A 25,751-nucleotide genomic window follows, 5' to 3' on the forward strand; every position below is an offset into this window, starting at 1 on the left:
TGATTAGAATAGGCACTGAGGCGAGAATTATCAGGTCCGGGAAAAGTGAGCCCAAGACCCGCCGAGGCAGGAATTGAACCCTGGTCCCGGGCCAGACCTCTGCATCAGGGTCTGCCGCTCTAACCATTGAGCCACACTTCTCCACGTTAAAGACCTCCGCTGGCCATTAATGGCCAGTGCTGCCTACCGACGCAGGCTATAATGTTGCTAGAACATTCCGCCCCATGAGGTCAGAATGTTCTAATTAAAAAAAACAAAGGCCTATCTGAGCCTGAGAGAGTTGAAATCCCCCTCCGGCTCCAAAACCTTTGTTTCACAGCTCTCATTGTTAATGTTCTACAGCTAAGAGCATGCACAGGAACATGGCTGTTAACTGTTGAACATTGAAAGGAAGAGCTGTGAAAGGGTGCAGAAGTCAGCCCCCGTTTCTCCTTAGCATCTAGGGGCATTAGGGACAAAGCACTGGGTTGGCTGCGGTCTTTCCTATCGGATAGATCGCAATCAGTGCACATGGGCAAGTTCTCGTCCCCACGCCGGAACATCAAATATGGGGTCCCACAGGGGGCCTCACTAAGCCCAACTTTGTTCAACATTTTTGTGTCATCCCTGGCGGGAATAGGCAGAAAATGGGGTGTCGAAATATGTTCTTACGCCGACGACACTCAACTTACTGTTATCCTGGATGAAAAGAACAACCCCAAAGACAGGTTATTAAACTGTCTCTCTGAATTGGCTGAATGGATGCACAAGCACTGCCTTAAACTAAATGCAGACAAATCAGAGATACTACTGTTCGGAGGTCACACTCAACTATGGAACGACAGCTGGTGGCCAGAAGCCCTGGGCACTCCACCTGCTCCGACACCAACAGCAAGGAATCTTGGAATAACTATAGACATATCCCTATCCATGAAGACCCATGTAGCTGCCATATGCGGAAAAGGCTATGCAATACTAAAAATGCTTAAAAGAGTCTTTCCCTGGGTTCCAATAGAGTGCCGAAAGATCCTGGTCCAGTCTCTCTTGATGAGTAGGCTGGACTATGGAAACTCCCTGTTCTTAGGCATGGCAGAGTATCTCTTCACCAAGCTCCAAATGGTGCAGAACGCAGCGGCCAAGGCTATCTGTATGAAAAGGAAATACGATTCAGCCAAAAGCTGCCTGCGTGATCTACATTGGTTACCAATGAAGCAGAGAGCAACCTTTAAAATGCTGTGTATAACGCATAGAGCACTGCACAAAACCGGCCCTCTCATCCTCAGAAACAGGATTCAGTTTTATGCTCCCACTAGGAACCTCCGCTCTCAATTCTTGGCTCGTGCTAAAACCTGTCGGGTGAAAAGGGCCAGGATGGGTGAGCGTGCCTTCTCCCACATCGCTGCAAGTGGAACGAATTACCTACGGCCCTCCGACTCACAGAATGCCATCTGACATTTAGGAAGCAGCTAAAAACTTTCCTCTTCCCCCATCCAGACTAACCCAACTCGAATTTTGCCAACGGTACATGCACTTTAGCAATCATAGCGCCGTGATATCCTACTTGGATGATTGTTAGCGCTTTATAAGAAATATAAATAAATAAATAAATAGGCTGAACTTCCTTTGGTAGCTCAGCCAAGCCAGGGAGGCCAAGGAGCTGAACAACATTCTCCTCTCCCTCTTTCTCAAGCCTTGGTGGCACTGAGCTACAGAAGGAGGGAATGGTGAAGGACAAGGTCCGCATGCACAGGGAAATGCTGTGGGTGGTGAGGCGGGGTAGGGGGGATAGTGGAATTCGACACGACGGGATAGTGAAAAGTAAATAAATAAAACCACTTACCTTGTGCTCGCCCCATCGCCAAGTCGGTGATGCGGCAAGTGCAAGGTAAGTGGTTCTATTTATTAGTTTATTTACTTTTCACTATCCCGTTGTATGTTGAATACCACTACCCCCCACCCCGCCCCGCCTCGCCTCTTCGTCCCACAGTGTTTAACTGTGCGTGCCGCCACTGGCGTAGGAACATGTGTCCTCGTGCATGGCCTCTACCTTTCGCTTTCCTAAATACTATATTTTTGAGTGGCAAGTGAAAGAGAAAGGCATATGCTGTGCATTAGGATAGTGAAATGTTGAGAGCAGGGGGCCTATGTTAGTACATATAGGCCGCTTCTGTCCCATTGTCTTCAATGGAGCTCTCAACATTCCAATGTTCTAATTAATGGCACAGTTCAGTAAATAAAAGCTATGTGCAAGAAACTGGATTGATAAGTAGGATGGGGAGGGGAGTAGGATGAGATCCCACAAAGTTGAGAAAACGAGTACCTAGAAACTACAACAAGATTTCTGTTAGCAATCTTGGGCTTACCACTAGCAGTTGTGGGCCAAGCAAAAGGTCTCCTTCAGAGAACCAGGGAAAATGAATGCAGAGTAGGTTAGCAGTACCAAATCAATCTTAAAATCTAGAAATAAATCAGATAAATATCTAAAACTGACTTGGATAAAAGGAAAAAACGTAATGAAGAACACCAAATCAATCAAAATTGGATGTGGATATCTAGATTTAGGAATATTTTAAGAAAATAGTAGAGATAACCCTATAAAAAAAACTGCGGCCAAAACCAGTGCAAGTCAACAGAATGCAGCAGCTCAGGACCTTGGCATCCTCCACAGCAGACCAGCAATCAAGAGAGGTGGGATAGAGTCTGCGTGTTCACCCTGACCATGTTATATAGAGGAAATTCATTTAGGCACAATCTGCAGCTGAATGGTGGTGGAGGGAGTAAGGAGAAGAGGTTCATTCTGGTCAACAGTTTTACCATCAAATTTAGAAACTGTTTTCAGAGCTCGAAAACAATCAGCAATGCAAGGCTCTATGTGGTTGTTGAATAGGGCTTCATAACAGTGGAAATATGCTTTTTGCAGTTACAAAGTAGCCTTGAACTTTGTGTTCAGTAGCTTCAAGCAGGACATACCCAGTTAAAGCTTCTGTAAGGTTGAGTCTTTTTTCAGGGGGGGACTTGGTGCCTTGTCTAAGTCCTTCAGAAGTCAAAAGAACTTCTAAGTCCCAACTTTACTAAAAGTTGAATATTTTCTAACAGAAGGCTCCAACTGCTCACATACTTTGAAGACCTCTTGTGGGGACCCACCCACAGACAGTACATAGCGACAAGTTTCTCAACTGCTGTTTTCTGGACCAATCATAAAGGTCCAGTTCCAACTAGGCCTGCTAATTGTTCTCCTAAGAGGCTTAAGGGGAGTTTGTCAACAAGGAGGGTATTCTTTTAGATCAGCCCTTGAACATTCTCCTTCCTATGGGTTGGCAGGAAGCAACTTGTCTGAACCTTGAGAATGACTTTCAGCTGTGGTGGTTCAAAAGGAAGGATGATTTTCCCTAGTTTTTCTCCAGTTGACAGGAGTATGCAGTAGCGGCCCGTGGTGGGAGTGCTGCTGAGCTTTGACGTGGGGCAGGGGAGGCGCAGGGTGGGGGGTAGTAAATTACGGATTATGGCCGATTAGGGGTAAGTAAACATATAAAGAAATAAAACGAATTTTGTTGTGCGCACTGCATCGCATTTGGCGATGCAGCTCGCGCAACGAAATTTGTTCTATTTATTTATATGTTTAATTCCCTCTAATCAGCCGTAATCCGTATTTTACTACCCCCCCTGCCCCTCCCCCGCCCCATATCAGCGCCCAGCAGCACTCCCACCACGGGCTGCTACTGGGAGTATGCCTTCTGCAGTTTCTTCTGGTATTCAAATGAAAGCAGTATACAAATTTCCAGGTAATGGGAAACCCAGTTTCAAAGGTGTAACAACTGTGTTTGGTGGGGATCCCTAAATCTACCCTTGCAAACTTTCACACTCCCCTCCCAAAATTTGCAGCCATTCCTGAAAACGCTAAAGCTGTATTAGAAGCAAAATGCTCAAATTTTTTCAATATGGTAAAAAGGGAACTTGAACTAACTCAGATGTGTGAGCTTCTGAAATCTATCCATGAGACTTTCATTGTAACAAGATAACCACTCACTCCCCACAAAGGAAAACCTATTTACAATGGCACTCTTTTCTCTGGGTGAGAGGTTACAGTGGATCTGTGGTAAGGCCGGCTTTAAAGGTGATTACTGTCTTTGGTATGCGGATTACAATTTGAATAGCCTGCCTCTCTGTGTGGATCAGGAAAGCTTCCTTAGTGCCATTGTCAACTAGACGATAAGTACAGCGTGGTGATTCCGGGAAACTAAATGTGCCTTTATTGCTGATAATGAGGTCCTCCCATGCTAGCTTCACCTAAACAGCCACGGTCCTCCTGGTTGAGGACTTAGCTTTAACGTACACAACACCATTGTAGAATGAGCTCTGGGATAGGGGAACGCTAATTACAGCTAATCTTTCAAATCGGTGTTTTGACATTTGTACTAAAAGTTTAACTTTTACAATTAATTAGAGTTTCAGTAATTAGGGCCAGTTATACGAACACATTCTCCCATAGACACAGAATGGGTAAAACTGCTTGATACAACTGGCCCTTAGTAAATAACAGCTCCACTTTATTCCTAAGCCACTTTCTGCAATCGTAGCTTGTAAACATGGGGTTGTCTTTAGGTCTCCCATACGCAGCGCGCATGTGCTGCATGGGAAAAAGACCTTTAGAAATCGATTCCCTTTTGCAGCCAAAAACGTGCACGCATTGCATTGCTTTGAATGGCAACGTGTGCACGTTTGGCAATTTCCTTGCGGGAGCGAGCTTTTAAACCATCTTTTTATGGTTCCTGCTCGCTCCCGCAAGGGAAACAGGCACAGGGCCCCTTATCTCTCCCCCTCCCCATTGCTGCCTCTCGTCAAACTTGCACTGACTTTCGTCATAGAAAGCAGTAGGCGGGGGAGTAGGGTCTTTACTAGCGCACATGCGTCGTTGCATACTTCCGTCGCTCCATGTGACGCCCTGCCTTAGAGTCGTGCTTTCAATGACGGCAGTTGAGGGTGTGGAGGCCAGCGGAGTATTAGGTCATTCCTTACGCCTGTGCGCTTCCCTGGGTCGCAGCAATGATGGCAGCCGGTAGGATGAGCACTATCGCTGCGGGTGTGTGCGGTGCTCTTCTACTCGGTTATTGCTAGAAACACCAAGGTTAACGAGGTGGGTTTAGGTTCAGGGCGTATCGTACACAGGGGGGTTACATCATTCTGATAGGGTCGACACATTTTGTATCGGCCAGAGACTGTGTGATTCGCGTGCCACCGGTATAAATCCTGGCAGGGCTCGCTCATCTTTTCATCTGCCTAAGATAGATCGCCGCCTAGTGTTCAAGAGCCAATCTGCCGCCCATTTAGTGTGCTCAGTACGTGATGCCAGTGGGCCAGAGAAGAATGGTTCCCTCCTTCGCCATCAGCTGGACACTTCACCACTGCAGTGCCCCCGCAAGGGACCTAAACACAAAGTCCTGCGCACTCAAATCAAGTATAGCAAACAGTGTGATAATATATTTAAATAGAAATCTGTCCAACGTCGGTTCTTGAAGTTTCATTTATATCTCCTTTTATTCGGTCACCAAATCATTGACAATTTACAGCCAGCCGACACGTGTTTCGTTGTAGGTCTGTACATACACAGAAGCTACAACTCTTCAGGGCTCAATGGCTGAATCCTTAGTATTTTTTGGGCCCGCGTCCGGTGAGAATTCCAACCCGGCAGGGTAACCTTGTATTTGGAAGATAACAGTATATGGTACTCCGATATTATTTAAAATCTTGCCGAAGAACGCCAGTAGTCCGCATGTCTGTGCAATAAATAATGACTGTTTTCAATTCTCGTTGTCTACTGAAAGTCCTTCAAACCACATGGATACGTGTGGTGTCACTCACTCTGAGGCCGAATCGCCCTCGCATAACTGGCGTCTGCAACCCGGATTGCAGACGCCAGTTATGCGAGGGCGTGGGCCCAAAAAATACTAAGGATTCAGCCATTGAGCCCTGAAGAGTTGTAGCTTCTGTGTATGTACAGACCTACAACGAAACACGTGTCGGCTGGCTGTAAATTGTCAATGATTTGGTGATCGAATAAAAGGAGATATAAATGAAACTTCAAGAACCGACGTTGGACAGATTTCTATTTAAATATATTATCACACTGTTTGCTATGCTTGATTTGAGTGCGCAGGACTTTGTGTTTATGTTCTAGATGTGTATTTTGCACATTTAAATTGAGGGGTTTGGTGGGTCCCCCCTCGCTGCTAGCACCACAACTCCTGACATTATAAAAAAAACGTTGACGTTAATACTGTTTGAGCGCCCATTGATCCCGTATACTTAATACCCTCTCTCTTTTGTGTTTACCCCGCAAGGGACCCTCCCTGGGGCTTAACCTTTATCCAAAGCCAGGATTGTTCCAATGAAACATTTCAGTTGCACCCTGACCAGCCACGGCCCGTATAGGGCGTGCCACCGGGTGGTGACGTGGGGCAGGGAGGGGCAGGGTGGGGGGTTGTAAAATGCGGCAAACGGACGATTTCAGGTAAGTAACAAAAAACACAGAAAAAGATTTTTGTTGTGCACGCTGCATCGCAGTTGGCGATGAAGCACGTGAAACGATATTCGTTTTATTTATTTTTTCGTTACCTTAAATCGTCCGTTTGCTGCATTTTACAACCCCCCACCTTGCACCTCTCATGCCCCACGTCACTGCCCGGTGGCATGCACTATACGGGCCGTGGCTGACCCTGACTGTAAACTGCCCTTTAACATTAGGATCCTATCTGGCCATGACACACTTCATGTTTAAAATAAATATGAATACAACTACCATCCTACAAAGCGCCGCAAGGCACCCAAACTCGGGCTGAAGCAGTGCATAGCCATTCTAATACAGTAGGATGATGAAAGGTGCCTGCCAGTGCAAAGTTGCTGGTGAGGGACGTGGTTGTTTGCCTCACAGTGATTGTGTCTGCTTCTCTAGTTACAGCTTAGGCTGTCACTGTGGTTTTGTGCCGAACACAGGCAGCCTTCGAGTGTGTACTTATGTCCTTTCAGTATTTATTTAGCCCCTAGTCACACGTGGAGTCAGGCGAGGAGCTAGGACAGTAAAGCAGCTGTAATGCCTTCCCGGTGTTTTCACAAGGTGTGCAATTGGCAGACTCTTTGCGTGCCTAGAATCACCAACAAATGACTCCTTCTAGACCTAACCATCCATCCATCCAATACATTCATACCACCCACCTAACCATCCATTCCCTCCAACCAACCCACTCATCCAATCTATCCACCCATACATCCACCGACCCATCCATCCATCCACCAATCCATCCATCCATCCGCCAATCCATCCATACCCCCACCCACCCACCCATCCATCCATCAATCCATCCACCCCCCCACCCACTCACCCATCCATCCATCCATCCATCAATCCATCCATCCATCCACCCACCCATCCATCCACCAATCCATCCACCCAAACCCACTTATCCATCCACCAATCCAACCCACCCATCCAATTTATCCACCCACCCATCCAGCCACCCACCAACCCACCCCACCTACCATCCATCCAAAACTGGGGCGTGGGCGAGGCTCTTCTACTCGGTTATTGCATTTACTATGACAGAAAAAGACGCAGCGACCCTGGCTTTAAACACCGACTGCGGGAACGTGAGTAGTCCTGGTCCTATCTTAGAGGAAGGGTGGGAGTCTCTGCTACAGTCACCAATTGCTTTGCACCCTCCGAGTGCAGAGCCAAGCTTGTAGAACGTGCGCTATTTCATCTCGACGGCTCCTGCATCAGATGGCGTTGAGAAAAGTATCTTTCGCCACCAATTAATGGCAAGCATTCTAACACCCCCTCCTCCCCCCAGAAGCACTCCAGTCCTGGTGCTAAGCCTGGTGGAAAACCAAATATACCAAAGGTATGTTTTATGTTTGGCTCGAATGCCTCTTTGGTACCAAGCATGTCAAATCTCCAGATGATCTAACAGGTCAGTGAGGGATGAAGGAATTGTAGGTTGTATCATTGGTTCGCGGCAAAGACTCGTTTACGCATTATGTAACGTTTAGCAGGTACATTATCGGGATATGACATTGCCTCGTCTCATTTGAGCCATGTTAAAATGGGCCCTGCCATTACAATAACAAGAGATATTCTACATTCGCCGCTTCCACACTGCTGCATGAAGTGCTTTTTTGTTTGACCAAGATAGCAGACAAAAAGACCGACCCCTCCAAACCACAGCACATTTCAGCAAAGAGACCTCTCAAGAGAACGGCCATGAGAATATGGTTCGAATTGTGGGCATCTGGCATTAAGTGGCGTAGTGATGTTGCAAACCTTTTTTTTTTTTAATATCGATTATTCAGTTTGAAAAAATTAAACATGTAAGAAATACTCCGATTCATAATATTTGCGTTTAACACACTTGAGAATGCAAATCATACGCAAACTTAGTTAACCACCTTCAACATTTGTCTATCCCATGGACAGGTATTTGATTACACTTTCCCTAACGCCATATAATCAATATATTCTTCCCCCATTGGAAACCCAGTTACCATGCACTGCCAGCAGTGGAGATTTGCCTAAACGAGCCTTCATGGTTACTTTTCTGTGGTAAGGAGACATCAATAACCTCAAATGTTGTTAAGACCATATGGGTCTCCATTGTAACAATGTTTAGCTGTCATTTGAGAAATGACAACGTTAAGTTAATTAACAAAATCGAGAATGTAATCAATGACGCCTTCAAGGACTATAACAGTCCAGCTGGTTATTTTTACAACAGGGTCAAAGTAATTTACAAACCCCACGACGTGAGACAGAGAAGGAGTGATGTGACGCCAATAGACTAATGTGATACAACGCTCAGTTTTGGCTAAAACAAAGTACAACACTGCCCGTCGAGCCTACTAAGTTACTTTCAACAGGGAGAAAAAACCCAAGCATTGGCATAGCCAATAGGCCTCGCCTTTGGGACCTTATACGTGTTTAGTTATCCAGCACAATATCCTTGGGGCAACAATATCAACTGTTGCATGGCTAAACACTTATAAGGTCCCAAAGGCGAGACCTATTGACTATGTCAATGCTTGTTTTCAATGGAGGCTGCTTTAGCCTATAGAGTAAACTGCACTCTTAGGTCTCAGTTACTGCAGTAGCATGCAAGTTAACATTCTTTGCATGTTTCACTTGTGAGCATTAGGGAACGGAACCCACAGAGCTCCAATGCAAACCCTATAATAGACGTATTAATGATAGAGGTGAGATTTCATCAAACATTCCAGTACTGCAACTTGGCCTGTGATGCAACCAGCCTTGCTGCCTTATTTTGATTCACAAATGGTATCTGTAAAGCCAAAGGGCAGGCTCAGCAACTAATTTTTATGTTTTATATTAAAGAGAGAGGATGTGGCATAGCGGCTAGAGTGGCCGATCCCAATTCAGGGGAACCGGGTTTGAGTCTCAGCAATGACACTCAACGTCCTGTGATTCTGGGCAAATCACTTAATCTCCCAGTGCCTAACAAAAATGTATATGTCCTTGTGTAACGTAACGTGTTCATGTAAAGCGCTCTGATGCCTTCGGGTCAAGTTCACATTATATAAAAGTCCAGAAAAAAAAGGCAGTGTGTTTTCATAAATTAAGCAGAATATTGACGTTTTTTTTCTTCTGACTAAATGAATTATAACGAATGCCTAGGAAAAATAAAAGTGAGACTAAACACACATCTTACATTCCTAAACACATAATCCATTAAACGACCTTACTTCTTATAATGTCCAATTTCATTGGTCTCCAATGTGACAGGAATTTGAATCTGTGACATAGGTGGCACCACGTGGGACAATGGGCTTGTCTGCTGCAGTTCCTCAGTATCAATCTCAATTTGGAACCAGATGTAAGTGGGCAGGTTGTTGACAATGCTCATGTGCTTGGTATTCGTGGAGCCCACACAAACTTCACCAAAGTCTATTGTAGATGGGCCTGAAAAAAATATATCAATGTAAAAAAGTGAACTTGTGTTAATTAGCAATCACATGAAATAAACAAGAATTTGATGAAACCTATGTTGCAGGGCGGAGCATTATGCTTTGTGTGACGGTGGAAAAAAACTAGGGCTCGAGTCAAGGTACCACGCAGATGGATGGCACCCCCCACTTATTTTACTGGGTGGACGCCGCCCCCCCTGCCAAACAGCTGGACTTCAATCTTTGGCCTCTCTGGGACGAGATCGGAGTTCACAGGACGCTGCACGCACGCAGGCTTCGCAGATGCAATCGCATCTAAGGGGTGAGCAAGGGGAGGCAATGAGCCTGATGGTGCAAGCCACCTTTCGTGACGGCACTTCCTGTTGAGACGTCACTTATGGTGACAGCGTCCCCCCACTTCTTTTTTTTTTTAAGGACTTGTGCCCTGAAAAAACCTTTTCAAATGAGATTTACAGGAGAAAACAAAGTCACGGTGGAGTGCATTTAACCCCTTTGGCGCGGATGACAAAGCCAGCTCGTCATCAGCGTTACCTGCGCTGCGCGGATGACGAGCTGGCTTTGTCACAAACAAGCCATTTTTTTTTTTCAGTGCACAGTGGGAAAACGCGGTAGCGCGGTAGGGGTTAAAGATGGTCGCTTCTGTTTTGGAACAAATTAAATGCTGATAGAGCCAGCCTTTAAAATCATTTTAATAGTTGTAAAAACTCAAATCACATCAAATCAAGCAAATGCCTTCACAAACACATGCACTTGATTGTTTAGTTCGTTCGGTACATTTAATGTGTACTACTCATCATGCAAGTCCAGTTTTCAAATCTGTCCCAAAGTTGTTAGTCAGACGTGACAGAATGTGACGCTATAAATGCCAGTCACCTTCTCAGATCTGTTTGACTAAATTTTGCCTCCAAGAGGATTCACATTAGGAACACTGATCCTACAAGCGAATGTGAAAGCTAGCTAAAACAGGTGCATAGCTTCCATTAGTGCAGCAGGTGCAGTGGCACTGGGATCCTGAGAGGCACACGGAAGACTGGTTATGCTGTATTTCATGTTTCGAAAAGTGGCAAGGGAGTCCATTTCCTTCCTTGCACAAGGGCCCATGACACTCTGACTGCTTCATTGAGCCAAAGCAAATAGGTAGTTTATTGGTTAACTGACCAAAACAAATGTACGTTATCCCCTTCGCTGCGTTCGTCGGCCATCGGCCATCACAAGCACTACCTCCGTAGTGCTGCGCAAGTCCGTTGGCCGACGCGGCCCCGCCCATTACACTAAAAGGCCGCACCGCTGCAGAATTGTCGGCACAGTTAAGCGGCTAATGCAGTGTTTTGCACATTTTATGCAAGAAATTTGTATAATTCGCAATGCTGTTTCCACTCCAGGGGCCGTATTACACAAGGTGCCCCAGGGGCGCAACAGGTTTGCACCCGCTTTGCGCGCCCCTGGGGCACTTTGGTATTGCAGAAGGGGTCACAGACACTTCTGCAGCCCTATTGGTAATACTGAAAGCGCTGGCACACATACAGCGCCAGCGCTTTCTCAAGAGGGTGTTTCCTCATTTGCATTGGGTGTGGCCCCATGCAAATGAGGGAATCTCTTCTCTGAGGAGGCGCACTGACAGTGCGCCACCTAAAAGGTCAGTGCGTCCCCTGAGAGCAGCCCTCTGGAGGGGGGGGGGAGGGGTCCCATTGACTTCCCCAGACATCCCCTTGCAGGCAGGTGCAGTCACTGACAGCACCCGCCTGCAAGGCGATCTCTAATCCCGTTAATAGTGCAGGCGGGTTGCTGCCTGCACTGTATGCCTCTGCTTTAAAGCCGCTCCATATTTCACTTGAATGTGCTGCCCCCAGGGCAGATGAGTTCGCAGCTGCCCTCGGGGCAGCGTATTCTATGTAATAGGGTGCACTTTCCCTGTTCGAGCCCGGCGCACCTGTTTTAAGGTGCGCCGGGCACAGGCAGGGCAAGGGCGCCCTTTATATAACAGCGCCCCAGATTTCATAGTCCAAAAATGATCCATAAAGTATCATGTGTCTCAGGTGAATATAATTAGAGGTTCAGCCGTGGACCCTCCACCCCCACCCCGGGGCATGTTAGCCTCCCCGAGCATTTTAGAAACAGGAAGTGTTTGGGGCACTCATCGGTACAAAGGCGTTTCACAGACAAAACCATCTAAACATGAACCTGGAACCAGTGAGTTTAACATTTGTGTAAAACGTGAATCCTGTGTCCTTTTTATGAAAAAATATATTTTTCAAACCAAATAAACATTAGGCATACACAACATTAGCACGGTTTTGCTGGTGAACTGGCCAAGGAGTCTATCATGATTAAAAACTACTCAACGACTAATTTTGCAGAATATTTTTGCGAATGTTATTATGAACAGAAAACTAATTTGGGCCCAAAACTCACCTAATGTGGATATTTCAGGAATAGAGCACAAGGAATGAAGTGTATGCTGCATTGAATGAAGAAAAGCTTTACTCTCCAGAGGTCAGAGCCTGATTGGCAGAATCAGGATGAAGGAATAATGAGTCCATTACCAAGACTCTAGATTTACATGGCTCTTTGCATGTAATTTTCCTAAAAATATTCTGATTAAACCAATTTTAATTGGGCCAAAAGACGACTTATTAGAACTTACTGATAATAATGCGGTGGAGCTGCTGTGGGGTCAGAGTCAACGCACAATCTTCTTTCTCCTGCTGAGATGTTGGAACCGCACTGAGACCATCGTCGACCTGCGGGATGATTCGAAACAGAACAAATGCAATTTGTAAAGCCCTTTACATGAACACAAGTTGTTCAAATTAATATATAATAAATATATATATATAATAAATATATATATATAATAAATATATATATATATATATATATATATATATATATATATTCACTGAAAAAAACATAGGTATAGACCATATATAGTTAGGAATTAGCATTTAAAAAACCTTATTTTACTCACACAAAACCATTGAAATTCCATATATAGTTAGTTGCACTAACTATATATCGCGCACCCGCAATCCACTGCTGATGATGTCACATATTACATCATTCATGACATGGTCAGTGACATCAATGATGACATCACTGATGACATCTCAAATGACATCACTGATGACATCATCCAGTGACTGTGTGTTTCTGAAAAGTTTAAATATGTTTTACATATTGAAGAATGAGTAGATGTAGAAGTGTCTGGATGAAGGATTTAGTAGGTGCGTGACTGACTGTATGAGTGAGTGATTAAATGTGTCTCACTGAGTGCATGGGTTAGTGACTAAACTGTCTTAATTTGTGCATCATTATGTCTGTTGTTCTGTAAACTGCTGCATGTGTTGGTCAGTAGCTATATGAGTAACTATATGGGTTATTGATTGATTGCCCAAGTATTTGTATGGGAGACTGAGTGTGTGTGTGGCTGGCTGGGAGGTGTGTGACTCTGTGCAGATCAATGTGTACTTGTATCAATGATTGTATAAGAGAGTAAGTATGTGTTAGTATATGTTTCAAAATGTAAGGTGCTCTATGTTTAACTGTATAGATTAGAAAATGGAAGTGTGATTGATTATTTACAGGACTGACTAGGTGTGTGAGTAACTCCATGGATGAGTGGCAGAGTGTGAGAGTCTGTATAGGTGTATAAGTGCATATGATAGTGTTGTAAAGATGAGTGATTGTATGTATGAATGATTGTATGGGTAAATGAGTGAATGTGTGTGTAAACATAGGAATCACTGAGTGCGTATGTAGTAACTAGTATTGGTGTGTCAATGGTTTCAAAAATTATACTCTGTATTTAACACTGGGTGTAACAGAGGTTATATTAAAGTGTGAGGAGATGCATTGTATTGTCACATGAATGATATCATCAGTGATGTGGTCATTGATGTCAAATGAGATGTCATCAGTGATGTCATTTGAGATGTCATCAGTGATGTCATTTGAGATGTTATCAGTGATGTCATTTGAGATGTCATCAGTGATGTCATCAGTGATGTCATCAGTGATGTCATCAGTGATGTCACTGACCATGTCATGAATGATGTAATATGTGACATCATCAGCAGTGGATTGCGGGTGCGCGATATATAGTTAGTGCAACTAACTATATATGGAATTTCAATGGTTTTGTGTGAGTAAAATAAGGTTTTTTAAATGCTAATTCCTAACTATATATGGTCTATAACCTATGGTTTTTTCAGTGAATTTTCAAGGTTTTGTAAATGCTAATTCCTAACTATATATGGTCTATAACCTATGGTCTTTTCAGTGAATTTCAATGGTTTTTTAATAGCAAATATCATAAGCTGTCGAATGTCAAGTACGTGGTAAGTGAAAACATTTTCGTGTTTATGCACACTGATCTGCTTTGAATGGTGCCCCCCCCCCCTCATTTCTATTAGGAGTACTCTCTCTTTGCACATAGTGAAGGGTAGTTAACGCAGGCCTTTGCCCCCGTTGTAATACGTCGTGCCTGCTTCTCTCTCCATTTGATTGATTGTTATCCAAGTATTTACTGTTTTAGAATTGGTTCTCTTTGGTTCATTCTCTATTTACAAACAAACACAGAGTCGCAATACTCTGTTTAGTCTTTGCAGATAATGAAAAATCGTGTAAAAAAAAAAAGAAAAGGAATCGAGCAAAATCAGTAGGCCACTAATGGGATCTCTTTTTGACCTCGCTAAAATAGAAACATTAGGAACAACCCCTCATGACAAATACAAAACTAGTGAGATGAACTGAACTCCACACAATGATGGCTGCAAAACAGCTCGGCTCCGCCACCCACCCCGCCCAAAATAACGATAAAGAGCGGCTGCCATGATTGGTTGCGGAATGGCCACGACGGAGCTACGAAATGGTGCTGCTCTCATGCTAACCCCAGCTTCAGTCTGAAACATCCAGAAACACTGTAGACTACCAATTCGATCAGTTCCGGTAGCGCCCCAATGTAACCCGGTAGAGAAGAACTAGCCCTCCCCTCTTTGACTGATGGTTCTTGTTGCCTGTCCCTTCTGTTGTCATTTAACAGAACTATTTAGCCTGCTGAAAGGGGTTGTGTTCCGACCGCTGGTTGGTGGAGACATTTTGACTATATTCTGGACCTGCGTTGTCGCGTAATGCGTCATATGACGCGCCGCGTTAGCGCATCCGGAAGTCATCCGGGGCGCGCAGCGCGTAACGTAAGCATAACAAGTCATGTGACTTGTTAATAAAACTTTTCATTGGTTCATTTTACTTTTCTTATTCTAATGATGAAAGGCTTGGTCATATGACCTAAAAATTACGCTTTTTATTACTTCCGAACATTATTTTTTCTTAAATATATGTTATAATGTTCCAGGCTAATGTACTTTCCCGGAAAATTTACAACTGTCCTGCAAGTAAAATATATTCTTTTTTCGAGAAAAAGAGCGTTTCTTCGTCCCATGACGGAGCCGTTGAGCAAAAGAGGGTCGACCTGCTGTCTTAGTCGCCAATACGCCTGAATATGAGATTCTTATCGATCACTTTATGTTGCAGGAGTAGAAAACACAACAGCCCTTGACCATTTATCTTTACTGCGTTCCTTCGTTTTATACCTTTTACCCTTCATGTAATTGGTCTGCTTTATTTCACTTGCCTTTTAATGATTCTAAAACAGTGACTATTATTAAAAACTTTACCAATGTATATACTACTACCATGTTTTCTTTTAAAAACCTTTATTGTGAAAATTTCATTATACAAATACGAGCCTATAACCACGTGGGCCGGCCACGGAGCAAACTGTAATCGTATATGATGAGTAGAGACATTTACACTGTAGAGGAACGTAACGGGCGGGCCATTAGGTTGCAAGAACTAAGGTGTCTAACAGTTACGGAATCGGTGGACGTACATTTTATAATTAAAATACGACAGGGCCAGTTACAATAAAATTATCTAGATATACATTTGCGGGCAAGTACCATGGGTGACGTTAATTCGAACTTTCAATAGTACAGTAATCAATAACACATCAGAACTTAATATCAATAGGGATGTCGAAATATTCAATCAATTCTCGTCCCCGCCTGCCATGTGCTTCAAAACTGCATACGTATCTCGTGATTTCAAGGTTCTGCAACCAGTACACAACAAGGAGTTACGAGTCCCATTTATTCCGGCGCCATTTTGGGCGAGGACGGGCAGGTCCAGGATATAGTCAAAATGTCTCTACCAACCATCGACTATGATGATGTTCATATGCTGTATTTATTAGAGTAACACTCATCTGTCCACATGAAATTAATTTGCCACAATCTAAACATGTCATTTTAATCTTTCCAAAGTTCTTCTAAATATTTGGGACCGTTTCCCTTGCCTCTGATGCTGTCAGTGCCACTTCTTTGATGAATGTACTAGCAGGTCAGGGGTTCTCCTCCAAATCTCTCTTTTATGCAGCACTATAATTAATTGGTGCCACCTCTCCATATGACGATGCATGGTATAGTTACCATAACTATATTTTTTTTCGGTTCCTCTGGAGAGTTCATCGTGGCAGATGAAGCGTGTAACGTACCGGGCATTTACCTTTTTTTGCATGTACAGGAAAGGAAAAAAAAATCGAGCGTCCGAGTTCTAAGGTGTCCCAGGGCCATTTTAGTGGACCAGGCCCAAATCCAAAGAACAGGCCGCCATTTTGAGAGTCCTGTTGCAGCCGCCTGTCGCTGTACCATCAAGAGCAGCCGAAACTCAGCTGAATGGCAACTGAAACGGTAAAGGGGCGCCCCACTACAGCAGACGAGCCTCTACCTAGGAAGGCCCGTTCACGCCGCCTCCCCCCCCCCCTTCGGGCACCCCACGCCGTTATTCGGAGCAGTATTGTAGGATGGCCACACCAGTGCGGCAACTTGCTAGACATCACCTCGGTGGTAACCGAATCTCAGCGCCTTGTGGTGTCTTCTATTCAGAAAACATTGTTGTGCTGCCTTCGACCTATTCGCCGCAAGTGCGCACGCAACTCAGCTGCATAGCTTGCTAGACACCACCTCGGTGCTAACCGAATCTCAGCGCCTTGTGGTCTCTTCTATTCCAAAAATATTGTTGCGCTGCCTTTGGCCCCATTCGCACATCGGTCCGCTACTGCCGCCATCTCACAGGCCAACGGGGCGCCCCACGCCGACTTTCAGCATTGTAGGATGGCCACACCAGTGCACCTTACTAGACACCACCTCGGTGCCATCCGGATCTTGGCATCTCAGCGCCTTGTGGTGTCTTCTATTCAGAAAATATTGTTGCGCTGCCTTTGGCCCCATTCGCACATCGGTCCGCTACTGACGCCATCTCACAGGCTAATGGAGCGCCCCACGCCGAGTTTCAGCATTGTAGGATGGCCACACCAGTACAGCAACTTGCTAGACATCACCTCGGTGCCATCCGGATCTTGGCATCTCAGCGCCTTGTGGTGTCTTCTAGTCAGAAAATATTGTTGCGCTGCCTTTGGCCCCATTCGCACATCGGTCCGCTACTGACACCATCTCACAGGCCAACAGGGCGCCCCACGCCGACTTTTACCATTGTAGGATGGCCACACCAGTGCCACAACTTGCTAGACACCACCTCAGTGCCATACGGATCTTGGCATCTCAGCGCCTTGTGGTGTCTTCTATTCAGAAAATATTCTTGCGCTACCTTTGCCCCATTCACACATCGGTACGCTACTGACGCCAACTCACAGGCTAATGGGGCGCCCCACGCCGAGTTTCAGCATTGTAGGATGACCACACCAGTACAGCAACTTGCTAGACATCACCTCGGTGCCATCCGGATCTCGGCGCCCCACTGCAGATGAAGTGCCTCTCAACTATGAAACCACCACGGTGACATCCGGATCTTGGCGCCTTGTGCTGGTTCCGGCCTATTCACACATCGGTCCGCTACTGACGCCATCTCACAGGCTAATGGGGCACCCCACGCCGAGTTTCAGCATTGTAGGATGACCACACCAGTACAGCAACTTGCTAGACATCACCTCGGTGCCATCCGGATCTTGGCATCTCAACGCCTAGTGGTATCTTCCATACAGAAAATATTGTTGCGCTGCCTTTGGCCCCATTCGCACATCGGTCCGCTACTGACGCCATCTCACAGGCCAACGGGGCGCCCCACGCCGACTTTTACCATTGTAGGATGGCCACACCAGTACCACAACTTGCTAGACACCACCTCGGTGCCATCCGAATCTTGGCATCTCAGCGCCTTGTGGTGTCTTCTAGTCAGAAAATATTGTTGCGCTGCCTTTGGCCCCATTCGCACATCGGTCCGCTACTGACGCCATCTCACAGGCCAACGGGGCGCCCCACGCCGACTTTCAACATTGTAGGATGGCCACACCAGTGCGGCAACTTACTAGACACCACCTCGGTGCCATCCGGATCTTGGCGCGTTGTGCTGCCTTCGGCCTATTTGCACATCGGTCCGCTACTGACGCAAACTCACAGGCCAACGGGGCGCCCCACGCCGACTTTCAGCATTGTAGGATGGCCACACCAGTGCTGCAACTTGCTGGACACCACCTCGGTGCCATCCGGATCTTGGCGCGTTGTGTTGCCTTCGGCCTATTCGCACATCGGTCCGCTACTGACGCCGCCTCACGTGCCAACGTATTTTCTCCGCATTTTATACCCTATGCCGCATAACAGTTCATGTGACTTGTTTATAAAACTTTTCATTGGTTCATTTTACTTTTGGTTTCCTAATGATGGAAGGCTTGATCATATGACCTAAAAACAACACTTTTCATTGGATGAAAACTTTTTTTTTTCCCCAAACGATGAAAGCCCCACCTTGTTTCTGGATGTTTCAGACTGAAGCTGGCGACAGCATGAGAGCACCACCATCTCGTAGCTCCGTCGTGGTCATTCCGCGAGCAATCATGGCAGCCGCTCCCCACCAGAAGCCTACAGGAGTCGGGGGCCCCCAAAACTTTTGATGAATCCTCAAGGCGGAGGGGACGCTTTCGAGAATGGGGTCCAAGACCTAGCAGACAAGCGTCCGATTTCCAAGGTGTCCCAGGGCCATTTCAGTGGACCAGGCCCAAAAAGGAAACAGCCTGCCGCCATTTTGAGAGTCCTGTGACCGCCGCCTATCGCTGCACCGCAAGAGTGGGCGCAACTCAGCTGAATTGCGGCTTTTGACACAGTGGACCAAAAGCAGACGGAATGGCAACTGAAACGGTAAAGGGGCGCCCCACTACAACAGACGAGACTCCACCTGGAGAGGCCCGTTCACGCCGCCTCCCCCGGGGCGCCCCACGTCGTTATTCGGAGCAGCATTGTAGGATACCAAAACCAGTGCGGCAACTTACTGGACATCACCTTGGTGCCATCGTTCTGCTGCCTTGGAACTATTCGCACAACAGTTTGCTACTGATGACCCACCCCCCGCGACGCCCCACGCCAGAAATCTGGACGTTGTGCTGCGTTGGGACTATTCGCACAGCCGACCGCTACTTCGTTGTTTTTCCCTAAAAATGTTTATATGTTATTACTGTTTTTGTTTTCTTGTATATATTTATAAGTTATTAAAGTTTTATAATCTTACTACTTTGTTGGAGTGCTATATATTTTTAATGTGACACATAATTGTAAAAACTTTGATGTACAAAGAGTCATCCCTGGAATCTTCCGCTTCAGGCTCGGTCCCCTCCCCAATCACAATACAGGATGGTTTTCAGATAATAGGAACGCGTCTGCTGTGACGGATCTCATCGAGTGTGGGCCTTGATCTACTATAACTCCTTTGAAGAGGGGTGATTCTTTACAGCTGGGGCCATAAACTACATCTGCAGGGCTAGCTGATACCCTAGGACCGGCCTGGACAATCGGACACAGAGGAAAAGGAGTGTCAGAGGGTGCGGTAGTGAATAGGGCGAAAGGGAGGTGTCGGGCGGGCACAGGGTGTGATTCTCAGGGAAGAGCAGCGCAGATGGGGGGTGGTTTATTACCCATGCATAAGACAGAGAGCGGGGGTGACCACTGCCTGGGGGAGATGCTTGCGAGGGTGGGGAGCCATGCTAAGGATCGACAGCGTGCACAGAGTGGGTCTGGTCAAGGCATCTAAAATGACTGCCGTGCACGACAAAAGTGTGGCATTTGAAAAAAGGCAAGATGGCGCAAACAATGTTTTTCAACACTTCCTGATTTCCTTCGAATCGAACGTTAACAGACGTTGGGGCATATTACCAAAGTTAAGCGATATTTATCCCTAACGATGCTTAGCAACGAATTTTTACCGCTAAGCATCGTCAGAAATTATCGCAGATAAACCTTGCTATTATCAAGGTTTATCGCAAATACGATACAAAACGACCGCAATGCATTAATATCGCTGAAAACTCAGCGATATTCATGCATTACCGAGCTAATGCTCTTAGCCATGTTATCCACCTCCCATTGGATAACATGGCTAAGAACTGCTCAGGGCAGGTGCTAGCTTTTGGAGATATTCGCGCTTATCGCGAATATTTCCAAAAGTTGATAATAGGAGATAGCGATGTTAGCGACTGTTTCCAGTCGCTAACATCTTGGCATGCCCACTTTGCATGTCATTAGTGATAAATATCACTCACATGCAAAGTGGGGCCCAAGATGGTCGCTATCTCCTACTAGCCGTCGCTAACTGGTGTTAGCAACAGCTAGGTAATACAGATATAATTTTATCTCCGCGAAGCGGAGCGCTGTTACAGATATATATCTTGTTTTTGAACGTTAATTTCTCAAAATCCACTGAAGCACATATATTGAGACCTAGCAAAGGCACATCGAGCTACCAGTCCCTACAATTTTGCCAAGTTTCGTGCAAATCCATTCAGCCGTTCGATTATTATTATTATTATTTTTTTTGCCCCGCGGGGCCCTTTTAAAACCTCCACATCAAACCTAAGAGGTCAAGGAGGATCTACTATGCCCCCTTATGGTCATTTGCCCCTTCGCTTTGGCCTCCTCTTGTCTCTCGATCCTACCGAGAGACAAGATGGCGGCCGCTACGGACTGTTTGCAATGTTTACAGACGCCGGAGAACCAATCAGCTTCGCAAACCTCCGTTACGCGAAGCGGAGCGCTGTTACAGATATATATCTTTTTTTGAACGTTAATTTCTCAAAATCCACTGGAGCACATATATTGAGACCTAGCAAAGGCACATCGGGCTACCAGTCCCTAATATTTTACCAAGTTTCGTGCAAATCCATTCAGCCGTTCGATTATTATTATTATTTTTTTTTTTTGCCCCGCGGGGCCCTTTTAAAACCTCCACATCAAACCTAGGGGGTCAGCGAGGATCTACTATGCCCCCTTATGGTCATTTGCCCCTTCGCTTTGGCCTCCTCTTGTCTCTCGATCCTACCGAGAGACAAGATGGCGGCCGCTACGGACTGTTTGGAATGTTCACAGACGCCGGAGAACCAATCAGCTTCGCTTCACAAAGCTCCGTACCGCGAAAAGTCCGCGAACCGGAGCGCTGCCCGGTCCGCTGTTACAGATATATATCTTTTTTTGAACGTTAATTTCTCAAAATCCACTGGAGCACATATATTGAGACCTAGCAAAGGCACATCGGGCTACCAGTCCCTACAATTTTGCCAAGTTTCGTGCAAATCCATTCAGCCGTTCGGGCTAAAAGTGAGGCCAACCGCCCTATGGAAAACTCAATGTTAAAAACACGTTTTGGGACCCCCCTTTTTTCTCGGCCCCCCCTTGACGAACCCCCCCCAAATTTTCAAGGGCTGCTCAGAAACAAAATGTGCCATTTTCCTGAAAATTTCAGCCAATTCCGTCCACAAACGCCAAAGTTATTAGACATAGAATTTTCAAAAATCCCATAGAGAAAAAAATCCTAACTATATATACCTACTGGCGACCGCCAGTAGGTAATATATATATATATATAATATATGCAATATATATCTATATCCTTTTCACTCCAAATAACTTATCCACCACTCAAATTACTTTCATATTTCACCATACTAATTCACCACTAATCGTTTATGGGTTTCCGGAGTAGCGTGCTACTGCCCCCCCCCCCCACCAAAAAAAGGCGCTTCAATACCCTGGGGTAACAAGCGCTATATAAATACAAACCTTTTTTCCTCTTCTATCCTTCCACTATCCATCCGAATCCAAATAACTGACTAACCTATCCACCACTTTAATTACTTTCATATTTCACTATACTAATTCAACACTAATCCTTTATGGGTCCCGGAGTAGCGTGCTACTCGTCGAAAAAGCACTTTGACGCCTCGTCAGGGGTAGTAAGCGCTATATAAATACAATTACAATACAATACAATATGTGTATATATGTGTATAATATATATAATATATATCCATATAATATATTCTCAGTCGAGAACTGCCTTTAAGAACTATGGGCCAGATGCATCAAGCTAAAAACCGGTCGCAAAGGGGCAGATTCTCAGAATCTGCCCCTTTGCGACCGGTATTTTTGCATTTGTGATGCATCATCCCAAATGCAAAAATCGCTAATAGAGAATTCGCTAAATTGCGATTGTTTGCATTTAAGGAATCTCAAATTGAGATTCCTTAAATGCAATGCATGAAAGTTTCAAAAATAGCGAATTCTCTAATAGGGCACGCAAATTACCACGAAGTACAACTTCGTGGTAATTTGCAAAAACCTAGAAAAATGCACTTTTGTGCATATTTTAAAGTTTCATGTTGCGCACACACATGCCCTAAGGGCATGTGTGTGCGCAACATATGTGCACAGATCAAAATCAGGGGTGCAACAGGGTGTCCTTTGGACACCCCTGCACCCTTGAACTCGCAATCTCAATTTGCGAATCGCTAATTGCGATTCGCAAATTGAGATTGTCTTCCCATTCATTCCTATGGGCCTCTGGGCCCATAGGAATGAATGGGGAGATATTCATTAATTGCGACTCGCAATTTGTGAGTCGCAATTAAGGAATTCTAAGGAATCGCTATTTATGTAGTGATTGCTTGATGCATTCCATTTTGCTATTCCTTATTAGCGATTCCTTATTTTTCGCTAATAAGGAATCGCAAAATGGATGCTTGATGCATCTGGCCCTATGTGACCAGTAGACAGTTTTTATGACTTGTGCAAGCAATCTAGAAAAAGCAATTCTCTTGTACTATTTCCAATTCCATATAGGCCTTAAGTAACACCGAAAATGTTTGGAGCTCAGTCGACTAAGCCAAACTAATTATAAATGCCATGAGTAATTTTGGAGAGGCGGAGGCACCACCGAGTTGTCTTTTACAAAATATATAGTAAAACTGACAAATGTTCCTCTCCAAAATTACTCATTTCTTGATCTGGGTAGCAGTTTGCACCCAACAACGGCAGGTGCAAGAGTTGTGCACACGTCTATAGACTACTGTAAGAAATTACTATACGAGGAACGTAGCAGGGAAGTGCGGCTCTCAAAGCCCGCTTTTGCTCTGTCCTTTTGCTAATTAAAAATGCCAGGTAACATTCTCTGACCTCTGCGGCGATCAGGACCAGAGTTCGAATACAGGCAAGGTAGACTCAGCCTTCCACTCTTGTAAATTGAGTATCAATAAATTGGACAAAAGTAGTAATACATCCTATAACCAGTATTAAGAAGTGCCAGAAGTGCTGTATGAAGCGCTATAAAAAAAACAAGGCATTTTTATAGTCAAACCTCTCGTAAACCACAGGCTCAAAATCATTTCTGTCTTTACATTTAGATAACAGGATTTACACCGCAAGACAGGAAATAACTTTGGTGAGAATTCTTCAGAGATTTTCTTTAGATGAACTTCGATAACGTGGAAAACCCCTTCCTTTTCAACATATACAGTTTTGCTGGTGAAATGCAGAGTAGTTGATGTTCAAGAAATACTAGCATATCAAGCTGCCTCTGAGTTAAGAAGGGGGATGTACTCTCGTGATAAGGGGCATGGTGTAGAGTAGTGATTGGGAGACTTCCTACCATGCCCTATTCCCCTAGGATTTGCTTGGATCAGATGCCAAGCATGCAAGTGCTGGCTGGGTGCCATGATATGACCCCATCGATCACAGCTGGGATAGAGAGCATAGGGGAACTCTTTCACAAGGGGATTTTCGTGCCTTATGCAGACATTATGGACACTTATACCATGGGGACAGGCCACTTCCTGACTTTCCATGCCATCCAACATGTGGTGAGAAACACCTGGGGGGTTGGCAATGCGGAGCCACTGCAATCGCCCATCCTCCATATCCTCCTTTCACAGGGTGGACAGGGTCGAGCTAACTTAATGCTATACGAGGCTTATCCTCGCATAACCTGGCGGACGTGGAGAAGGCGCTGGAATGTCATTCTTCCACAACCATTGACGGCGAAGGTTTGAACACGAGCCCTTCAACACGTGAAAGAAGTGCTGAGAAATCCCAGATTCCGCTTTACTCGATTTAATTACATACACCACGCGTATCTTTCCCCCAACGCATTAAGCGTGTGTTCGCTGCATCCACACCTGAGTGTCCGCGAGGTTAGCTGATAGAAGCAGGATTCAATCGTATGGTTTGGGACTGCTCCCCGCTACAACAAATGTGGATGGAGATCACGGCACCCGTGGCTAAACTGGCGGGCCATGCGTTAATCCCTATCCCCAAATCATGCCTCCTTGGACACCAAACCGTGACCAAAGGGGACAAGTACCTGCACAGATTTATCAGCCTTACTTTTGTGTTATTCAAACGGCAAATTGCAATACAATGGAAGTCAAACACAGTACCTGACTCCACAAAATGGCTCAACACATTATGGCAATGGGCACGATCAAATGCACGCGTGCTACGTTCCCTCTATGACAGAGGAATATCAAGAGTGGAAGGTGGGAACTGGGACACCTACATTGTGAACATCAAGGCCTAAAATGACACTGCCTGCCTTGAGGGGGACACTAGGTGATCACAATGCTATAAATCATATAATAGCGGCATATCGGGGCCATGGTCCCCCCACAATGTTGAACCCTAGTGAATACCTGTCACCGGATTCAAATCGAGACCCCGGAAACATGCCTGTCCCCTATTGCTGTCATTGTTAGATTAATGCACATCACCCACCTTCCTTGATTAATCTTGTCCCCCCCCGCACACCATTTGGCGAGCGAACCTCTCCCCTCTTTCATCGCACGAGATCCTATGTGTCATTCGCATGCCTTTATTTTTGCCCACTACTTTATCTCTTCTGTATTAATACTGTGTTTATCACAACTATGCATAATGTGAGCACAATTTTGGACTGAATGCTTTATTCATGGCTTCAGTGTTGTTGTTTTTGTGAAATAATAAAAACAGGTATACAAATAAAAAAGATAAGAGGCCTGGGGTGAAGGAAGCAGGTGCGGAGCAAGAGCCTTATAAAGTCCAGGCAGCTCTGGGCTTTAATAGGCCTGAAATTAGATCTGTAATTCAAGGGCCACCAACCCAACTTATGGGTCTGCAAATACATACTTCACTATTTGCAAGACAGGAAATGGACTTACCTTGGCTCAACCCAGAAGTAAGTGAGAGAATCAGCATGAACCATCGAATGAGCCCAGGATAAGTCTACTATACTCATTTTGCACACAAGTTATGTGCAGATCTTTCTCAAGTCTTCATATATCTCGATCTCCTTAAAGCGGTGAATCTACCAAGACCATAGCTTAACTAGGCGGAGGTTTCAGTTCTGCCGGTGGAACCAGAGGAATTTTGGTAATTCCATGTTACACTTGTAACGCAGAATTACTGATTAAGTGAAATTATGCCAATCTGCCTGTGGAA

At 45.2% G+C, this 25,751-nt stretch overlaps 1 protein-coding gene across 1 annotated transcript in view; it reads right to left on the reverse strand.

Annotated features, from left to right (window-relative positions):
• The window catches only part of CFAP47 (cilia and flagella associated protein 47), a 2,858,849-nt gene that overhangs the window by 2,637,948 nt on the left and 195,150 nt on the right, over positions 1–25,751 (reverse strand). Inside the window, exons 13-14 of the mRNA XM_078657910.1 lie at positions 12,593–12,689; positions 9,727–9,943 (exon numbers count right to left, since the gene is read on the reverse strand). Coding sequence (XP_078514036.1) covers positions 9,727–9,943; positions 12,593–12,689 — 314 coding nt within the window. The remainder of the gene's footprint in view (positions 1–9,726; positions 9,944–12,592; positions 12,690–25,751) is intronic.

This window comes from Lissotriton helveticus, chromosome 8, assembly GCF_964261635.1.
Source record: "Lissotriton helveticus chromosome 8, aLisHel1.1, whole genome shotgun sequence".
NCBI classification, from domain to species: Eukaryota; Metazoa; Chordata; class Amphibia; order Caudata; family Salamandridae; genus Lissotriton; species Lissotriton helveticus.